This window comes from Bipolaris maydis (genome assembly GCF_028858645.1).
Source record: "Bipolaris maydis strain C4 unplaced genomic scaffold PSV08scaffold_1, whole genome shotgun sequence".
NCBI classification, from domain to species: domain Eukaryota; kingdom Fungi; phylum Ascomycota; class Dothideomycetes; order Pleosporales; family Pleosporaceae; genus Bipolaris; species Bipolaris maydis.
This window is the reverse complement of record NW_027093857.1, coordinates 1167778-1183694: the sequence shown is the minus strand read 5'-3', so window position 1 is coordinate 1183694 and position 15917 is coordinate 1167778. Positions and strand designations below refer to the sequence as shown.

General features: G+C 53.5%; 2 protein-coding genes across 2 annotated transcripts; one reads left to right on the top strand and one right to left on the bottom strand.

Annotated features, from left to right (window-relative positions):
- Positions 1 to 357: 357 nt before the first annotated feature.
- PSV08DRAFT_357874 (uncharacterized protein) lies at positions 358 to 996 on the top strand (the record flags this gene model as incomplete). The annotated part of the gene is made up of 2 exons (XM_014222634.1): positions 358 to 657; positions 797 to 996. Exons 1-2 carry the CDS (start codon positions 507 to 509, stop codon positions 994 to 996), a joined length of 351 nt encoding a protein of 116 aa, XP_014078109.1. The 5' UTR covers positions 358 to 506.
- A 712-nt stretch (positions 997 to 1708) lies between these two features.
- On the bottom strand, positions 1709 to 10979 carry PSV08DRAFT_367196 (PNTB-domain-containing protein; the record flags this gene model as incomplete). The annotated part of the gene is made up of 12 exons (XM_066093122.1): positions 1709 to 2325; positions 2376 to 2947; positions 3063 to 3649; position 4854; positions 4939 to 4975; positions 5028 to 6663; positions 6729 to 7159; positions 7209 to 7587; positions 7638 to 8552; positions 8693 to 8770; positions 9570 to 10578; positions 10675 to 10979. The coding sequence occupies 12 exons, from the start codon at positions 10977 to 10979 to the stop codon at positions 1709 to 1711; spliced, it is 6567 nt and encodes a 2188-aa protein (XP_065949940.1).
- Between the last annotated feature and the right edge of the window lie 4938 nt (positions 10980 to 15917).

Below are 15917 nucleotides of genomic sequence, written 5' to 3'. Positions count from 1 at the left end.
AATCTGTGCAATCAACTCACGCCTCAGGCACACGCTCTCCAGCGTTCTTCCTTACCCAAACAGCCCAAGATGCACACATGTAAGCAAAGCGGGGCAACCACGGGATCCCTGTCCAGCCCGCGCCGATCGTATCCCCAAACGAGCTAGCGCACTATGACGTATATCAGTCTCACACTCGCTGCAACAGCAACCAAGAATACGTACGCAGGAGTCGCAGAACAGGGAGGACCAGGGAATTAAAGGGGGGTGGAGGGGGGTGAATGGGACGGCAAGTTCTACATTGACGTAAAAAAGAAACCCAAGCAAGTTCTTATTACATCAACCTCCCGTTTCTCGCCTTTTTTACTCTTCTCCATTACCACCTCGCGCATCTCACATACAAAATCATCAGCCTTTCGAATTTGAAACACTTGGATAGTAAAAACCGGAAAGAAGCAACGCTGCATCAAGGCTGTTTTTAAGAGAAAAGAATAAGAAGAAAAAAACGAGAAGACAAAGCAGAAACAATGTCACAACACCAAATTCCCATCGTCTTCACCCTGCCGCCCTCCAACCGCCACGACTTCCTCTTCCTAGACATAAGCGACAAATCCCCCCTCAAAGCGCTGAACAAGCAAATCACAAGTCTCATCGCTACTAGTCCGAACTGCACGGAATGTGCGTCTTCTCTCTCCTATCCCCCTTTCCCTTTCTCTCTCCCTTCCCGTCCCTTCCCAGTTCCATCCCCAACACACACACACACACACATACACACACATGCGCGTACAAACAAGCTAACGCGAAAAAAAAAATCCAGTCATGGCAAAGCACAAAGCCCAAGACGGCCCCGCAGAGCAAATCCAAGAATTCAAAATTCACTGGGACGTCAAGGGACGTGAGAAGATCTGGCCCGAGTACACTGTTTTGACCGAAGAAAATATCAAGGTTATTGTCCAGATGCTCAAGGCAGACCCGCGCATGGGTGTTTTGGAAGTCAAGTTGGGCAAGGATGAGTAAGAGAGACATTGTAGAGAAAAGGAAAAAAGAAAGAAAGAATTTGATAAAAGAGAAAATGAGAACGTTATGGTGTTGGAGTAGTAGTAGAAGTAGTAGTACCGGAGGGTTTCAAACGATGATAATATCCATAGTAGCCATATTTTTAAAAATGTATTCATGACCACACACAACCCGAACCGAACCGAACCTAACCAAGTCCCCTTCCCTCCCACGACCATTTTCAACATAGTGTGTTTTTTTTCTAAACCCACCTCGAAACATCCAAAACGTTTTCTTGACTTGAATTTCGGTTTAGGACACACGTACACAATCCTACATACAGGTTAACATCAACGGGAAACAGTAAAAAAAAAGGGTCCCATAGGAATGAGAGTCGTTGTAGGTTTACAATTGAACAGTCGAAAGAAAAGAGAACACCAGTTCGACGCACCAGTTTTTCCTCCAGCGCGTCGGCGTCGCGCAAAATAAAAAAAAAACAAGTCACAAAGTGGAGGGTATCCGTGTCGCGAGCAAAAGAGAGAAGACGAAAAAAAGATGCAGACCACACCTCCGGAAAAAAAAAGAGGAAACGCCTTTCTAGAAGGGGAGAGAGAAAGGGAAAAAGGAAAAGTGCCTGCCCATATGCCCATTTGCAATGGTGGCTTTGTTTCCCCCCTCAAGAATACGCCCCCAGTAGTTAGATAGCATGAGAGGAAAAAGGAAAAGAGGAAAGTCATGGTCTCGGTGACTTGTCCATAGGTTCGGATATCATCTGTTGCCAGTGTACGAGGTCTCGGCTCAGAAAGTCCATCATCTGGGTTGTGGTGAGGTCCTTGAACTTGGCCAGATCTGCGTCCTCGTCTTTGCCATCGCCGTTGGTTGCAGCCGTTGTGAGCTGCACAGAAGGCGCAAGACTAATGTGTTTTTCGGCCGTGGCCATCTCGACCTGTCGCTGCGCAATGTAGCTCTGCATAGCTCCTGCTGGCCTTCGTATATCGTTCCAAGACAGTTTTTGCAGACGCCAATTCTTCGTCTTGATGGGTTTGTTGCCGGCTGCACCGTCGCTGCTATCGTGGCCATTGGTCGCGCCGTTTGTCGTGGTTGCCTGTGGTGACTGAGCCACATCGTTTTTGGGCGAAGTGCCATTAGTGGCAGGGACGGTGTCTCTCGAATATTGGTTCCGCCCAAGCCGGCCACGGGCCTTTTGGGGAGGGCGACCGCCTCTTCGTGGGGCAGGCGCAGGTTTGGGTTCAGCAGCAGGCGGCTCAGGCGGCGTAGCTTCGGTCGCTTGTGGAGGCATCGTAGGTTCTTCAGCGGCGGGTGTGGGTGTGGGCTCTGAATCTTCGGGTTCTATACACCTGTCAGCCAATGGATCATCTCGCCATGGGTTGCAACCGTACCGTCGCCCTTTCTTCGCTCGGCGCGCCCTTTGCGCCTATTTGCGGCTTCGTTGCGTTGGTTTTCGCGCTCCTTGTCGCGCTGTTCCTTTTCCCGCTGGCTCTTTGCTGCAGCTCCGCGTGGCTTCTGTTTTGGCGCTGAGGCTTTTGTGCTGTCGTCTTCGGACTCCAGAACTGGCGAATTGCTTGGAGAGCGCGAACCTGTGCGTTGTCGTTTGATTTCTGGCTTTGTTCTATGGCAAAGCTTGTCAGCTGAAATGCCGGTGGTTTGTGAAGCAGCAATTGAAACGCACTCTTCGCTATCGTCACGACTTCGCTTCTTCCGGTTTCCAGTCTCCGAAGTTGTGCCACCCTCATGTCTGCTTTCTTCGAGTACCTTTCGTAGCACCTCATCTTCGTCATACGCGGCTCGACTGTTCATAGTCGATCTACGCTTCCCAAAGGAATCCACGCTCGCTCTATTGTTGCGATCCTTGTCCTTGGCCGAGTTGCCCTCGGATTCTTTGGAGACGGATGACTTGCGATGCTTGCCATGTTGCTGGTCGTAGACGGGGAGGTAGCGGGAGTATTTTTGACTGTTGCGACGATTTCGTTAGCCATGTTTGCTTTGTCGCGAAAAATCGGCTAGCAACACGAGTCTCGACATGGGGTCTCAAACATGCGACAGAACAGATGAGACAAAATACGTACCCTTTCGGACTTGTCGAAACTTTGTGGAGGTCCTTTCTGCACTCCTCGCAAAAGTATTCGTCTGGGCTGGCAGCTTCGTCCATGATGCCCACGCATCCGCCGTGCTGCCATACCTTGCAGACATCGCATTGGATGAAAAGACCGCCGAGCTCGTCAGCTTGCGCCTCCAAATCGGCCAGAGACATGCCAGCCTTGAGTGTGTCGGATGGCAGGCCCGGGTAATCTTGATAGCCACACACGCATCGGGTGACTTCGTCTTCCTCTGCTATGTCGTCTTCGAGCTCGTCGTCGAGCTTGGTGGGCTCGTCCTCGTCATTATCGTGCTCGCGTGTTCGGCGGCGTGTCAAGGGCGGCTCGGGCTGTGCATCGTGAGAGGGCTCCTCGGGGTCTTCCGAGGAGAGCGAGTGTGGAGTGGACGACTTTGGCGGTGACGTCTGCTTGGTGTTTGTCCGTGACGCACGCTCGGTACGCGCTGATGAGACGGAGGACGACGAGTTGCTGTGTGATGCGCCACTGGGCGGGGGCTGGGTGGTACGGGCCCGCGATGAGCGTCGCGGCGACATTGCGTGTCGGGCAGTCGTGCGTGTCTAGGTGCGACGGGTGGAGGGTAGGTGAGCGACGAGGGAGGTCGCGGGTGGGATGGGGATGGGTGCGCCTGCGAGGGCGTGCGGCCGGGCGTGGTAGGCGGGCACGGGCGAGCAGATGGGGCTGGAGAGGATGATGGCGACGAGGGAGGGAGAGATGGAAGGGCTCCAATGGCACGGCGGGCGGGATCGCGCAGCGGGCGCTCTCTCTGGCGGGCGCGGGTGGGCGTGGTTTGGAGCTGGGAGGGCGGGAGCGGGTGTGTCGAGAGCGGGCCAAAAGGTCGACGAGCTTCAGAGGGCGAGGATCAGATGAATGGAGGAGTACAAGACAAAGCCTGGCGGGGACACGACCATGGTCTGGGGCTCGGGCGGGCGTCTGGAGGGCTGTACCGGGGCAATGCAGTGGGAGAGGCCGAGTGCCAGGACGGACTCGATTTTACTCCTCACGCTCTAGCGGGCAACGCGATTTGGGGTCTGCTCGCTGCAACGAAGCGCCAGCCGTAGTCGCTCGTCACGTGACCCCACTTCGCCGGCGGCCCTGCACCAACCCTGCCATGGCAGCCAGCGCCCGCGCCGCCCAGGCCGGCACCTTCGGATTCGCCTGGTAGCGACAGTCGACGAGCGCTCTGCGGTCCGGCGCCCTCGGCGGCCTTCAGCGCAAGGTTTGGGGCAGAGAAACAGAGAGGGGTACGAAGTGCTGGCAGGTTTCGATGGAGACAGAAGTGCGATCCGCTGCCGACGAGGCACCCGCGCTAGCTCCTTTTTGCCCGAGGGGTCCCGCTCGCTGCATCATCACGCCCTCGCCCGCCCATGCGCCTGTCGTCCATGCATCATCCCACCACAGCGCCCTCCAGCCACCTGTACTGTAAGCCCTAGGCCGTCGCATGCTTTGACTAGGCACTCGGCAGCCTTTGCAGTCGCCGTCGCCAAGCAGTCATCTCATGCTTGGCTAGTGGTCTGCTTGCGGAATCCATCCCAAGTCACGGGAACACGGCTCCCGCCCACGACCAGGATCCACGGTCGCTGCGGCACCCGAGTCCACTTCCTTCGCGCAGCGGAAACCCATGGCAGCGACGATTAATTACCACAAGATTGTTTGTCGCCGTCATGACAAGGGGCCTTGGTTGTGCGCCATCACGTCGTCTCACGTGCGCCCGGCCAGCGATTGTGTGGCTGGCGCTTCACCATTTATGCAAAATGTGCAAACACTTCAAACATTCACAAACAACTAATACCCAAAACACTCGCAGGCCACCCGCCGACATCTCCCATCTGCATATATACATACTCACAACCCCTTGATCTTCTCTTCGAGCGCGCGCTTGATCGCTGGCCCGTCGTTAGCACATGGCTCACACCCACAGTTTGCACATGGACTTACCGTTGCAGCTGTCGTTGGCGTCGCCAAACAACATCTTCGTATTCTCCATGAAGAACATTGGATTCGGCACATCCGCATATCCACTGGCCATACCGCGCTTCATAATGACCACCTGCTTGCTCTTCCACGCGTGCAGAACCGGCATGCCTGCGATTGCGCTACCGGGCTCCAGCGCAATCGGATTGACCGTGTCATTTGCACCAATCACGAGCGTAACATCCGTGTCTGCAAAGTCGTCATTGATCTCGTCCATCTCAAGCACAATGTCGTAGGGCACGCTGGCCTCGGCTAGCAAAACGTTGCATTGGCCAGGCATTCGACCCGCAACCGGATGGATAGCGAAGCGCACATTGACTCCCTTTGCACGTAGCATGCTCACAAACTCAGCAAGGCCATATTGCGCCTTGGCCACCGCCATTCCGTATCCTACTACAATGATGACGTTCTCTGCGTTCACAAGGGCTTCGGCTGTCTCGTCGGCCGTCGTCTTGGTTATCTCTCCTTCGACCTGGGACTGAGACTGCGCTGTTGGTGCTATGCCACCAAACAAGACATTCGTGAGCGACCTGTTCATGGCCACGCACATGATGTACGAGAGAATAGAGCCGGAGACTCCAATAAGAGCGCCGATAGTCGTGAGGAGCGAGTTGTCCAGCATGAATCCTTCGGCGACGAGCGCGAACCCGGAATACGCATTCAACACAGTGATGACCACAGGCATGTCCGCTCCGCCAATGGCAGCCGTTGTTGTGTAACCTTTGATGAAGGATAGGACGGCATTGCCCACAAGACATGCCGCACCGATCATAGGTGCGCCTGGTGCGTACGCCAAAAATGCACCCATGGTTGCAAAATTGGCGCCCAACAGCGAGCTGTTGATGACATGACGACCAGGCAGTGCCAATGGCTTCGAGCTCATCTTTGCGGCCAACTTCAAAAAGGCGACAATCGACCCAGTGAATGTGACGCCACCAATGAGAACACCGAGGTATGCCGAAACCATGTGGAGGGTCGAAATGTCACCAGTGTGCCCAAGAACACTACCGATACTGGTCAGGACTGCAGCAAGACCAACAACAGAGTGTAGCGCTGCCACTGTTTGGGGAAGAGATGTTGGAGTGATCCGCCGTCCAATCACGAGCCCGGCTATTGTGCCGACCCCAGCCAATCCAGCAAACTGCGTGAGCACATCGGGTGTAAAGCCAACGGCAGCTAGTGAAGCAAGGATGCCAGAGAATACACCAAGTATACCCAAAATGTTCCCACGGCGAGCAGTCGTTTGCGATGCAAGCCCTGACAGTGAAGTCATACACAAAAGGCTACTGACAAGGTAGCCTGCTTGCACAAGACCAGCCATACCAGTCGAAGCTGCAGCAATGTAGCCTCCGCCAAACAAGGCTGCCGGGATAGCATATAACCAGGGATATTCTTTGGGGTCCGTGGGGCGCCTGAACATATCTAGCATCCTCTTGGAGATGACAAAACCGCCTGAGACATTAACAAATGCAAGTAGCACCGACAAAGCTCCGAGCGTTTGTGGAATTGTTTCCGGAAAGTAGCCGCCGCCCATGACGAACAGACCTCCTACACCGACCATTCCAGAGATTGCATTCGTGACGCTCATCAATGGAGAGTGCTAAATGCAAGTTGACCATATCAGCGTTCTGTCTTCTGCATGCCTTTTGTGCAACGATTACTTACCAATGCTGGTGCCACTCCCCATACAACGCGATAGCCGATAAGACTGGCCAGAGCGAACGTGAAAGCATTGGACATGAACAGTGGGCCGGTAAGTTTTCCGAGGGCAAGCGCGCTGGTCATACCAGCTGTCACAGTTGCTACCTGTCTAGTTTGAGTCTGCCACGGCGTCAAAGCAACAGTATTGGCGACTTGGTCAGCGGGGGATGGGGCAGGCTTGGCCTGAGCAGGTGGAGGAGCAGGACGTGGCGCTGGGGGCAGGATTTGACCGTTGTAGGTGACAATGGCTCCACGAGTGACTTCGTCGGTGAGATCAACGTCGTAGTACTTATCCTTCTTATCCTTTGGGGTCAGCGAAAGCAGGAATTTGGTCACATTGTTCGAGTAAAGAGTAGACGACTGAGTTGGCAAGCGGGATGGAAGATCAGTATATCCTATGCACACAGTCAGCATCGGACATCTTCAGCAAGCTCCTCCACCTACCGATGACCTTGACTCCTTCATATTGGGCCAGCTCTCCGGGAACCGTGGCTTCGCAATTGCCACCAGCTTCGGCAGCCAGATCGACTACGACGGAGCCAGGTTTCATTGCACCGAGCATTGCTTTTGTGATGAGCTTAGGGGCAGGTTTTCCGGGGATGAGGGCGGTGGTGATGACAATATCGACTTCTCGACACTGTTCGTAGAAGAGTTTCATTTCAGCTTCGATAAATTCCTTGGACATGACTTTAGCATAGCCGCCAGCACCAGATCCATCTTCTTTGATGTCGACTTCAATGAATTCAGCACCAAGAGACTGGACTTGCTCACGTGCCGCAGAGCGGGTGTCAAAACCGCGGACGATTGCGCCCATGCGGCGGGCCTGTTTTTCCGAGTTAGTTGACTTCTCCCTCAAGCTAACATGGTACTCACAGTAGCAATAGCACTCAAACCTGCAACACCAGCTCCAATGACAAGTACCTTGCAAGGAGGTATCTTTCCAGCAGCAGTGACTTGGCCAGTGAGAAAGCGCCCAAAATGGTTCGAAGCTTCCAAGACAGCCTTGTATCCAGCAATATTTGCCATGGAACTTAGCGCGTCAAAGACTTGAGCTCGAGAGATGCGAGGAATCATGTCCATTGCGAATGCAGTGGCCTTTCGAGAAGCCAGGCGCTCGACAGTTGGCTTATTCTGCACAGGGTAGAGCATGGAGATGACAGTGGCACCCTCTCGGATGGCATCGACCTCAGCATCCTTGCCCTCGATGCTGAGCGCCCGCACCTTGAGTAAGATGTCGCTCTGGGAGAAGACGCTTCGGCGGTCCACAGTCTGGGCACCAGCCTGCTCGTAAGCCTCATCTAGGAACTGGGCTTCTTGCCCCGCACCCCGCTCGACTAGAACGCGGGAAAAGCCCTTCTTGAGGAGGAGCTTGACATTCTGTGGCGTGATGGCCACACGCCTCTCGTTGGGAAAACTTTCTTTTGGCACGCCAATGGTCAAGTTAGCATAGGGGCCTGCTGTAAAAGGCGGTGACGTGGGCAGTTCCTCATCGTGCGGCTCCGGTGCATGGGATGCATAGCGCGCAACAGCAGTGACCTGGGAGACGTGCTGCTGCAGGGACAGCGGGAGCGGACGGGTGAGGCTCCTTATGCCAGTGGTGCCAAACTGTAGGCCAGTGTGTTTGGAACGGATCTCACGTCGAAACACAGGCGTTGATCTTGCAACTGACGGCTTCAAGGCAGCAAGCACGCTGCCCCGCGGCGGACAAGCGGCTGTCCTGCACCCGGCAAGACAGGATGCTGAAGACCTCATGCTGTCTCGGAAGAAGGCGAGCAAAGAGAGAAGAAGCTCGGTGCCCGCATCTGCTGGCAGTCAATTTCAAAAACAATGGTAAGGCTGGTAGCTGTAGACTGCTGCAGCGCCGTGTGTGAGAGCACTGAAGGGGCCACGGTTTGCGAACCACTTTGAAGGTACATAAGGGGTGGTACCTTTGGGCCGCGTTCTGCGCATGCCTTCGTCTGACCTTGCATCGAATCAGAAGAGACGGGGCGTGAGCTTCCCCGCACCTGGACAGCCCCCCTCTCTCTATGCGTTGACGACTTATGCTTACCCCACGTTTTAACCCCAGGTTTGTGGTACCCCTCATGCCGTACCACCGCAACCATACGCTATCGATGACTGTCATTGCAAATGCGCCAAAGGAAATAAAAGGGCCGCCTTCAGCCCTCAGAGTTTCACTGTCTACCTTTGCTCCGTTCTAGGAGCACGCTGATCAGTACAGAAGTGGGGTGAACGGCATCATTCCCACAAGCCCGTGCCATGCGATCACGCGCTGTGGGGCGCGCGTCCCGACACTCTGGGTTTCCTGCTCTCTTTAGAATCCCACTCGGCCTTCTTCTTCCCGCCTTCCGTTCATCCAGACCGTGACGCAATTACCTTGCTGACATAATCACTTCCTTCCAACAACGCCACGTACAAAGGCAGCCTTTCTCTTCTCACCAAACACCAGAGCATCCATGCCTTTTGGCCACGCATTCACAGCAATTGGAAAAAGGGATTGTGGGTTTTTTGGTTTGCCAAATGCAATTATTGATACATTACGACTACAAGCTGTGCTATAAACGATTTTAAGGAGCGACTATGCGGCGGGCAGACAAGGGCCCAAAGTAAAGTCAGGTTTGGTATATACATGGAAATCAAAAGGCGTAAAACTCCGGGACCAAAGATTAACTACTCATTAACATCCGCCATATCCGATCAGGATTCCTGGTTCGTGCGTCTTCACCCTGTTGGGAACATGAGTCGTTGCTGCTTGTTTTGAATGCTGGGCTGCATTTATCGGCCCCAGTTGAAGTTGGCGTTGACATCGAGGTCAAAGATGAAGGACTTCTGGCAGCCCCACTTGTTCTGCGTGTTGATGCTGATGTCGAGGTTGGCCTGGGCGGGGGTGAACTTCTTGGTGTAGAGACGGCAGTGGGTACCGAAACCGACGCCGTTCTTCTCAAGGTAGGCAGCCTGGAACTGGACGCAGCCGCTCTTGCTGAAGCCGAAGATGGACATCCACTGAGCGAGCCATCCCTTCTGCCTGTTGACCTGGTTCTGCTTCTGGGCGTAGGCGGCGCAGAGGGAAGGATCGAAAGGTCCGGGGATGGTGGTCTGGCCGATGCAATAGGGCTGCTGGTTGATCAAGTGGTGGCCGCAAGACTGGGGCTTGCTGCAAGAAGGAGGAGGAGGGGGAACGTAGTTCTGCTTGTTGTATCCGTTGGAAGCGACAATGACGACCTCGAAGCCAGCCTGGTACTGGCCGTCGTTGGTGGCAGACTCCTTGGTAACATCCTGACCCCAGAGAGTGCACTTGAAGCGGGCGACAGAGTCAGCCTCCTTGCAAGAGCACTGTTCAGGGTTCCACTTGGGGTCACGCTCGACGAAGACGTTGAAGCCAGTGCAGGTATCGGTCTCGTCGCACTTCTTGGCGCAGGTAAGAGGATCGTAGCTGGTGAGTTCGAAGTATCCAAGGTATCCGCTGCCGGAGACGGAGGCGCTCAAGTCGGTGAACGCCTTGTCCCAGCCAGAAGGAGTCTGGGCAGAGGTGGCCATCTTGTGGTAAACGGGGTTGTTCTTGAAAGCATCGACGGTATCGGGAACAGTGGGAGGTCCGTAGGCGTTGGGCTGAGCAGCGCAAGGGTCGAGAGGGTTGATGAATCCACAGTAGGTGCCGACCTCGATTTGAGTAGCACAGGCTGGGTCAGCAGTGAAGGACCAGGTGTTGACCCAGTCGACTGGGGTGCAAGACGAGGGAGCAAGGTTGGTCGACGACTCGCCGGGAGTAGGCAGAGCATTACCAGGAGTAGGAGGCTGGGTGGGAGAAGGGCCACTTGGTGGTGGGTTGCCACCAGCGGGAGGAGGAGGAGTAGGTTGAGCACCACCTCCGTAGACAGGGTTGGGAGAAGGTGTTGGGTTGTTGCCGTACTGCTGGGGCTGGGGCTTGTTGTAGGTCTGAGCAGTTCCAGAGTTGAACCAGTTCCACCAACCGAAGGTAGGAGAGCGAGCCTCGATATCCCTCTTGGCTGCCTGAGCAGCCGCAGGCTTGGAGCCGGCATCAGCGGCAACAGAGAGAGCTTTCTTCTGGTTGTATGCGCCGACCTCGGAAACAACACCCATCTTGGGGCCCTGGGGAACATCGTTGACGACGTTTTCAGGTGCATCGAAGCTTTGGGGAGCAGGCGAGGCCGCTACAAGGGCGGCGGTCGCCACAAGAAGGTGGTAAGAACGCATAGTGAGTGAGTGTATGAAACAGTTGTAGCGAGAGTATCAAAAGGATAGAAGCGATTGGAACGTGGTGAAGACCAGTGCTGATGATGAGATGATGTGCTGTGTGGCAGACGCTCTTATATACAACAAGGCCCTCGCTCAGTGCTCTCGTCTCGCTTCTCAACTACTGACTGATTCGAGATCGATGTCATGAGAAGCGCCACAAGCATGGTCGGTTAGCTCGGTTCTTCTTGTGGCAGGATTTGGCGGCTGTACCTGAGGGCACTAGTTCACTAAACCTTATCTTAGCCCCGGATGAATTGTCATACCTGTAGTCGCCGGTTGTTTTTCAGGCGCATGCAGGTATCGAGGCATTATCACCAATCAGCGGCTGTGGACGTCGCCATTTAGGTTATTCTCCGCCGTATACTAGCAACTGGTACGTTCAGTCTTCTAGTTTCGAGGAAAAGGGGACCTCATGGGCGTTGGCAGGGAGCCTGGCTGGAGGCGCGCGATAAGAAAATTGTCAGAGCCAATACCCTAGTACTCGATTGAAAACAACCTGGTTCCCCACCACCGCCTGCTGTCATCCCTGGTGTTTACAGAGGTGTTTCTCCTGATTCCCTCGCGACGTGGACCAATCGAGTCATTGGGCGGAAACCCTAGCTATTTTTGACCGTCGGGCTGGCTTTTTTGGGAGTGCAGCTTAGCCCAGAAGGACTAGCTTACAGCCCGCTGTTTACTACTTCGATAGTCTCCTCCAGGGGTACAAACATGTACTTGCCTACGACGGGTGCTCGACCAGCCCATTACGGATACAGCGTTCGCACTAACGTTTGAGCAGTGATAAGCCTTTTAGACTGGCCTAGGCCAGTTTTCTTCTCACTCGCCTATCCCCACCTCGCCAAAGACACGCCGCAAGAGCATGGCCACAGCGATGTGCAAAATACGATACAATACGGTCGAAGGAAGCGGAGCGTTTCATTCCCCACAATGTTTGCTTTGGCCAAGCCACACGCTGAGCGGTGATGTACGGCAAAGCCGAGGGACCCTGCGACGCCGAGCCGCGATTTACACCTGGATGTAACGGGAAGAAATAGTGAACTTGAACCTTTTTCGATCACATGGCAGGGCGGCTCGTTGCTAAACACTAGACTGTCTCTCCCAACTGTGGCGATGCAAGAACAAGGAGCGAAAGCAAAGTGGCTGGAGCAAACTCCCAAGACCGTGTCCGTGTGTGCGAAAAGCGAGCAGGCTGGCCCTTCGCTAATTCTAGTCGCAGCAAATCCTGAGCATCCGACAACGTCCCTAACGGGGCGTTGCAAATGCATGCCTGGGCGTCAGCGTGTACCATGGTTCTCTTCCAGATCCGGTGCTCTTGTGGGTAATTGGCATTACCGAGCCGATGTTGAGTACCGAGTCGTACCTCGGATTCGGGTGCGATAGAAGCTACCCTTTTCGCGATTGGTGTCCAGTCCTATAGATGATGCGGCAGATCAGCCGCACAGCGTCCTCGATCAAAGCATCATCGTGCGTTCATAAGGCCACCGGTGAGCGGTTTCTCACCATCGTCGGTCAAGTTCCGTCCCAAGGGGGCGGCGAGGAAATCATGTGTGGGTCAGTTGGGTCTTTCGTAAGTCGGACGCTAACGGCTCGGTCGATCCCACTAGTCGGCGCTAGCCCCACATGGCATGCTTCAGCCTCATGGGCCCCCTTTTATCACCATCACCACAACAATGACAACGGCTTCCCTCTTTGTCGTCCTCGTCGGCTAACGGGCATCCGCCCGTCCATGCTTTATTGTCTATGAGTCTTTTCTTCGCCTATGCGCTTTGTGGCTTGTGGCTGCATGTCAGTCTACGCGCCAGCCACATTTCCAAATATCCCATATGCATTACCATATGCATTACCATCTTGCACAGTCAAAGTTCACAACCACACTCACTCAAAGTGCTGCTATTCGCATGAACTATTCGTCCGCGCCGCGGCATTGCCTTGGCATTACTGCATGGGAGAGTCGTGCAAAACTTGAACTAACACTGCTGCAAAAAAAACCTCACAAAGTCCGAGACCGAAGGAAGTGCACTTTACCCAAACCAGCGGTTCATGATCAGAATTACGAACACACAATTGGGCATAGCTCCAGGAGTAAAGAGCCGCAAGAGATTTTTCTGTTCCAAGTTACGTCAGTAGGCGAGTACTCGTCCGACCGGCCGAGATCCGCCTAGACACCCCCTTGACCAAGACTTTTTTTGGTCTCCAACGTACATGCAAGACATTTGCTCAGCCTCGTCAACCCACAACCTAGGGAGCATATCACCGAAACTGATTTCAAGTTTCGTGCATGTTCACTTGCGCTTGACCACCCACCCCCCCCCGGTTGTTCTGGGCCCCTGCATCTCCCGTCCAGATCGTGTTTCCACGTGTGGAGAGCGCTCAGATGACGCATGGACGCCTCCACAAGGAACCTTTTTTTTGGTACTACTTGACTTGTAAAGGGGAGGGGGGAGCGCCCTGTGGTATTCGCGGTTTACCTATGTGGCTGCCTGTGTGGCTTCTGTGGAGACAATGATGTGTGTCTTCAAGCGCCGTTCTACTTAACATCAACATTACCAAGCCAGCTGAAAACAAAGTCAGAGTTCGATCGCATGTATCATGGACTCGGGCAACCACAAACTCCATCTCCAGCACTCTTGGCGTCGTCATCGTTGTTGTTGTCATCATAGAGTCATTGATATCCTTTTGTCAACCCCAACTTCGGTCCGCCCATACGAACATTGCGTCAAGTCTGGCCAGTATTCGCCAAATGGTTGGGGTTGTCATCTTTTTCTCGTTCTCCTATGCATGCGCCTATTGGAAAGTACTCGCCGTACTACTACTACCCGTAACATGAGGGAGCGGCGCGAGGTCTATTTTGTTCTTGGTTCTTTTTATAGCTCACGCTTGCTTGCGACGTGCCGCTGTACCCGTAGAAACTTTCGGGCTTCGCGCCATGAGGCTACGTATGCGATTTTAACATTGCTGAGCTACGGGTGGAGGGGATGCATATATACCTTTCTATGCTTCCTCCGCTAACGTGTGGCGATATGTCTTCTGATGTGTTTGTCGCAATGGCTGACGGTGTGTCCATGCTCGAAATCTTGCTCGCTTCCAGATGTGCTCACTTCCGAGCGTCATAGTGTTTGCGGTGCAAGAGACCATGGTGTATTTCCAGTCTCCGTCCCAGCTGCCTTCGCTGATACGCTTGACGGCTAGTGTCTGGATACGCATCCAGGAATCGTTCTGGTTTTCACAAATGAGTATATTGCCTTGGCGCTCACCCGGTACCTGGAGCTACTTCTAGACTCCACTTGTATAACACCTCTGCTTTGACCATTACCTTGGCCACATTGGCCATGGCAGGAAATCGCCTTTTAATATCTGAATTCTGGTTGAGCTGCGCCAAGATCCGCTCCATATTTGCTCAAACCGCACAAAGTATCTTCCGTTGACCGAGCTATTACGTGATATCTCTTACTCAAGATCATCCGGTCGTATAGCGCGGCTGCGACGTGAAACTTTTTAAACTTCGTATCTCGAATTACCCGGAGACGAACAAAGACGGTCGAGAAGCTTAGGGCTGAGTCGAAACGAATCGCAACAGTGGTTCGATTAATGTAGCCTCATATTGCGGAGGGGAAATTTGAAAGGGACGAAAAGTCGTGACCAGGGAGTTTTCTCCAGACAACAGATTGAATATGGGAAGTTTAAGTGGGGAACAATGTGCAAGGGTGGGGGAAAATAAGCACAAACGATTGACGCCAGACCCCCGGTTAAACCTCACAGATTGAATCGGGAGACAGATGTCGAACCATGGGTTTTTGGTAAGATGCCTGTATTTACCCAATTAAGCGAGACGTTCCATATTGCTTCGATATTACGGCGCGCTATTCGAGACCGTGTTCTGTAAGCACAAATGTTGCAGTACCACTCAGGGTACGGGACAGATGTTTTCCTTTTGTAGTACTAGCCGGCGGCCAAGCCCTGCAGCATTTGTTTCCATTGTCCGCTTCCCGCTTGGTTCGATACACCGCACCCGGATTCATCACCTGACCTGGACCTGAATCTTTTTCTTTTCGGTGACTTTCCCCCGCCAAGCGTTTATATTATCGTGACACGGCCGAGGTTATTTTTAAGCGCTCTAGAAAGCGGGACAGCACTATGATGCAGGTCCAGAGCTTTCTCTGAAGCGATGCAATCAATCTACCTGCGATTGAAGCTTTTCGTATCTTTACTATAATGCTTCACTCCCGCGGTTTCCAGGGTCTTGCTGCAGGACGCCACTAACCAGACAATAGTCCTCCTGCAGATTCCCCACCAGATGTACCTGCAACTCGCCTGTACAGTTAGTAGGCCGTTTACACTGTTACTACAAAAGGAGAAGAAGAAAAAAACAAATGTTGATCATGGCCTGAATCGATCTGTATATCTGCTTTTTTGCAACTTCAGCTTTGTGCTCTTAGTCATGAGGCAGTATGTGAATAAACTATCACTCCACTCATGTTTACCAGCGACATCAAGGACTCAATCTAAAAGGCATCTTGTAAATCTTGGCAGAGGATTAAGACATGGTAGTCTTAATACCGATGCCACTTGAATTGAACCTAAAATTGGAAACTGAACCCGGCCCGCTCCAGAAAACAACACTTGACCTCTAGTCATCCATATTGACACCGCTCGTGATGTCGAGCGGGAAGCGAGAGAAGGCCAGGGCGCCTGACAAGCAGGGTGGATTCTGAAAGCCGCGGGATAATATATACTGGTGTATCGTGAGGCAAAGGCAGAAGAGTATAAAGAGGAGGTGGTTTTCCCTTGCTTGTGTTAAAATCATTGCAAGATTCCAATCCAGTCCTTCACTTCTTTCTCGACAACACTTCAAGGCCCTGTGGCTCGCTCTCATTCACTTGTACAAACTTTTGCAAC